Source organism: Cervus canadensis, chromosome 11 (assembly GCF_019320065.1).
Source record: "Cervus canadensis isolate Bull #8, Minnesota chromosome 11, ASM1932006v1, whole genome shotgun sequence".
Classification (NCBI taxonomy): domain Eukaryota; kingdom Metazoa; phylum Chordata; class Mammalia; order Artiodactyla; family Cervidae; genus Cervus; species Cervus canadensis.
The window spans coordinates 68,157,345-68,162,079 of record NC_057396.1 but is presented as its reverse complement, the minus strand read 5'-3'; the positions used below and the strand labels follow the sequence as shown (position 1 = coordinate 68,162,079).

General features: G+C 61.9%; 1 protein-coding gene across 1 annotated transcript; it reads right to left on the bottom strand.

The window, feature by feature from the left end:
- Positions 1–1,720: 1,720 nt before the first annotated feature.
- On the bottom strand, positions 1,721–3,140 carry C11H11orf96 (chromosome 11 C11orf96 homolog). Its single transcript, XM_043482309.1, has one exon. The coding sequence runs from the start codon at positions 2,758–2,760 to the stop codon at positions 2,389–2,391; it is 372 nt and encodes a 123-aa protein (XP_043338244.1). The 5' UTR covers positions 2,761–3,140; the 3' UTR covers positions 1,721–2,388.
- Positions 3,141–4,735: the final 1,595 nt, after the last annotated feature.

Here is a 4,735-nt window from a genome sequence, read left to right as displayed (position 1 = left end):
AAGGTTGGGGGCGCCTGGCTCTTGAAGAGCAGAAACAGGAACTACTGCTAAAAATGTAAGATAAGATGGGGGTAGGGGCCGGAACAGGATGAGGGAACAGAATGGGAGGAGGTTCTAGGAGGGGCTTCTGAGCTTCAGCCACCCTCCTCCCACCCAAGGAGCTCAAACCAGCCTAGCCAGGGCGGCTGCAGAGACTGGAATCAAAACGTGGATCCATGGCTGCCTCACCACGCCAAATGCCTTGTTCATGCATCCCTGCAATGGACCTGGCCGTTGATGGGGACCAGAGGCCAGTGAATTCCCGGGGTGGGGGCGAAGATGGTGCCAAAGACTACTCTTCCCAAGGCCCTGAGCCTGGCCCCCTCTGTGCGCCAGAGGGGAGAGCATTCTTTCAGACCCTTGTCCTTTGCTCAGTCATGGCGGACTCTGTGCCGCCCCGGGGACTGCATCAGGCCAGGCTTCCCCTTCAGACCCTGTGTGATCCCTTTTTGTCTGTTTTGTTTGCTGTGCCCTCTGATTTTCTGCAGAGCCCCGGACTGCGAGAGCTGCGGTGTGAGAGGTAAAAGGCCGGGCTGATGCCCCGCAGGGCTGGGCTGAGCTGAGCACCAGCGTCCCCTACCACCAGGGGACACCCGAGTACAGACGCGCGGCGACCTGGAGAGACCCGAGTCGTCAGGGCATCCACCCCCTCCGTGTCCCTCCGAACTACTCAGAGGAAAGCCTGGCCTTGGTGGCTCAACGCTGGCGTGACCCTAGAGAGGTGGGCTGGCTGGGGGGTCCCAAGTGTGGAGACCTGTTTCCTCAACCAAATGCTGATTATTACCCCCATTACCACCTACTGCCCGGGATGCCGGCCGCTGCTGGAAAGCACTAGAAAGACAAGAGTCGTGTGACAGAAGGAGCACTGGACGGCGAGTCAGAGCTGGCTGCATAGCGCCTGCTCTTCATGTGACTTTTCCCTGTCTGCTGGGTTTGTTTTCTCATCTGTAAACAAAGGCGGGGGAGGGAGAGACTCCGCGGTACCCAAGCGCCCTTCAGGCTCTGACCAAAGACAGATTCCTTGCGGAACCTTGAAGAGGGCAAAGGGAAGAACTGGAGAACAGGACGAAACCACCGAAGCATCCGCTGTTTGCTGCCCCAGTGGAGGGGCGCCGGGCCCCCTCGGGCGTAGGCGACTTGGAGTGCGCGCGCGCGCGCACACACACACACACACACTCTCGCCCGCTCCCAGCCGTCCCTCGGATCCCACCACCCAGAGATCCCCGCCTGGGTCTCTCATTGCTGGCTCGGGCATCTCTCCCCCCACTGCCTGGAAAGGGCGCGGGGTGAGTGGGGTCTTCCGTGGTGGGTACGGGGCGATGACCCTGATCCTGGTCTCCATGAGAGGTCAGCCCGCCCCAGGCAGGTGCTCTGAGTCCTCACAGCGCCAACCTTCACCTCCCTAGCGGCTCCACCCCGTCCTGGACACTGGTGATGGGGAACAGACCTGGGAGGCAGGAGAGAACTCGGGGCCGGCGGTACCCTGGGGAGGTGGGTCATGGACCCACTGGGGCTGCGACTTCGTCCCGGTGACCGAAGCTGGTTAAGTTACTTCCAGTCGGGGATTCCTGGCACCACCACCCCCCCACCCATTCCAGCTAATTAATCCTCCCCACTTCTCCCCTAGTTTTGGGAACCTGGGCCCTGAAGGGGCCCAAGAAGTCAAGAGCCTTGAGAAATGCACTGTGCAAATATATTGACTTTATTTGTCTCCGTTCGGGAGCCTCACAGACATATCTAGGTAAAAAGATCGTTAAATAAACGCCGTCAGCCATCGCAATGCAAAAATAAATATCAATCCTCCGGCCACAGCGCCAGCTGCGCTGCGCCCCAAGTCCCATCGGCCGCGCCTAACAATTATAAAAGTGTTCAGCGAGAGTGGGTCGGCGTGAGTGTGAACGGGTGTGCGCGCGGGGGGAGGGGGTGGGCACGGTGGAGCGGTGTGCAAAAATCGGAGTTTCAGACCATCGGACAAGAGCGTGGAGCGACTCTCCGCGAAGCCCCGGGGACCCGCGGCGACTCAGCGCGGGTGCGCCTCCCCGCACACACTCACAGCAGAGTTCGTACTGGGAAGAGTTAAAAAATAAACATTTACAAGGGCAAAGAAAGGCGGCCCCCCCTTCCCTGGCGCCCCGGCTCCCCGGCGCGCGCTCCCGGCGGGGGCGAGCTCAGCTCAGGGAGCCCGGACAAGTTCGCAGTCGGGTGAGGGTCCAGGCGGTCCCCCAACCTGGGTGCTCGGCGGATGGGGAACCCCGAGGTGCCGGGCGCGGGGCCCCCCTCGAGGTTCGCACGCTGGTCCGTCGCGACGCGCCGCCCGGGCGCGCGAGTCCCGGCTGCGGGCGGCGCAGGTCACAGGGCCGAGTCGGAGTCGCTGGAGTCCAGGCTGTTCCTCAGTTTGCAGCCGCTGAGCGGCTCCCTCTGCAGCGACAGGCTCTGCGTGCTGCGGCGCAGGCACTCCAGGCTCTGCAGGAACGACTTCTTGGCCTTCTCCTCCTCCATCGGGGACGCCCCCTCCTCCTCCACCTCCTGGATCTCGTCGAAGGTCACCGGCTGCGTCTTGAAACGGGACTGGCGGGGCCGCCGCAGCCGGCCCTTGCCCTTGGACAGCTTGGCGGGCCGCATGGGCTGCGGGAACTCGTCGGCCAGGCACACGAAGTGCGGCATCACCGCCTGGTAGCTGGAGCAGATGCCCATCAGCTCGCCGGGCTTGGCGGCCGCCATGGCGCGGCCGGCGTCTTCGGGGCCGGCCGGCGGGGCGGCGGGGCTCTCCAGGGGCGGCCGCTGCGCCGGGGCCCCCCGGGAGGCAGCAGCCTGGGGCTCGCCGGGCGGGGGATCCAAATCTGCTGCGGGGTGGCGGCGGCCCTCACGGGCCCGGGTCTGCGCTCCTCTAGAGGGCGGGCGGGCCCGTCGGGGGGCGCGGGGCTCCGGAGCTGGGTGGGGTGGGGGGTGCGCTGCTCCGAGGCGCTCGCCGCCGCCGCTGTCGCCGTCTGCCCCGCGGCGGCCCGGCCCGCCGCTTATATAGCCGGCTCCAGCCCACACGGCTGCGAGCTCGGATGACAGCGAATGCCATTTAAAGCGTGCGCGCCCCGCGCCCTTCCGCCTGACGTCGCCCGTCACTCTGGGAAAGGAGCGGCCCTTTCCCCCCCGCGCCGCCCGCCAACCCGGCTCCGGAAGGCAGGCCCCGCCCGCGGGCGTTCCGGGAGCATCCGAGGCTGCGGAGCGCGCGGCGGGGCCCAGGCGCGGGGCGGTTGGGGAGCGGGGGTCCTGCCCGCCCTGGGATTCCCCAAGTCCAGCCCAACCATGGTGGCCGCGGGGGCGCAGGTCCCCCGCCCCATCCAGCCTCCTAATCCCAGAAACACACAAATCGAGGCGCTCGGTTGTTTGGCCTCAGGTTCTGCGCTGAGCGCGCGCGGGGCGGAGGCAGCTGCCAGTCTTCCTTGCCGCAAGGAAAGCCAGGCCCCACGGGCTCCCCAAAACCAAGTTCCGAGGAAGGACCGGATTGCTCCTTTGGATCCATGCCACCTCTCCTCCCCACGCGCGCACACAAACACACGCACGCAGGCACAGAGGCACGCATGAATACAGACACAACCGAGGACTCCAGGCCACTTCTCTCCCCTAATTGTCTTTATGTCTGTGTCTTCAACTACCTGCACCCTCCAAGTCCCTCGCGCACCCCCATTCATGCTCAGAAGGATGACACTTAGATATGGCACTGACAACAACAATAATGATAACTAACCATCTGGAGAGCTTTACTCCAAGCCAGGCAGGGAGCTGTGTTTTACATATATTATCCCACTTAATCTCCCTAACCGCCCTGTGAGGTAACTGGTATTCCCGCAGTTTTACATATGAGAAAACTGAGGACCAGAGAGGATCAGTAGTCCGCTAGAGACGGATGGAACCGAGGGGTCTGCACTCCAGACTGCAGGCTCTGATTGTCCCCTGCTAAGCGTGGTACCCACCAATGCCCCCAGGGCTTCTAAAAGTAGGTCCCCTGCCTGGGGTTCCCAGACTCCCAAGGAAAAACCCTGAGCATCGTTTTTGACACATGGCCCTGGGGTGCCAGCACCCAGCTCTCAGGGCTGCTGGGAAAGGAGGGAATCATGGACTTGGCCTCCATTCCTTCCATAGCCATTCAACAAAGATTTATTGAGAACCTGCAGGATACCAGCTCAGGAAAGTCCTTGCCCTCATGAAAGTTCCAGTCTAGGGAAGGGGGCAGAGCAGACAATAAACACCCAAACAAGAGATGTACTGGGGGTGGTGTGACAGGGATGCAGATGGAGAGATGGGGGGTGTGGAGGGGTGGGGGTGGGGGTCAGGGGGTGGTCAGGTAAGGCTCCTCAGAGTATTTAAGGTGCTCCCTGAAGGACAATAGTAGCACTATGCTGTGCTGTGCTTGGTCGCTCAGTCACGTCCGACTCTGCAACCCCATGGACTATAACCCACCAGGCTCCTCCGTCCATGGGGATTCTCCAGGCAAGCATACTGGAGTGGGCTGCCATGCCCTCCTCAATAATAGCACTATCAAGTGTTTTATAGATGCCACAGCTCTGAGTCTTTTTTTGTGCATTAACTCATTTAATGTGATCACTTTTATTTAATTTTCTCAACAACCCTGGATAATAAAGTACTTTTACTATCCCTATTTACAGACAGGAAAATCAAGGCACAGAGGAGCTAAGCACCT

Coding starts and splice junctions, on each gene's coding strand:
- C11H11orf96 (XM_043482309.1), bottom strand. CDS start 2,760: ATGGCGGCCGCCAAGCCCGGCGAGCTGATGGGCATCTGCTCCAGCTAC.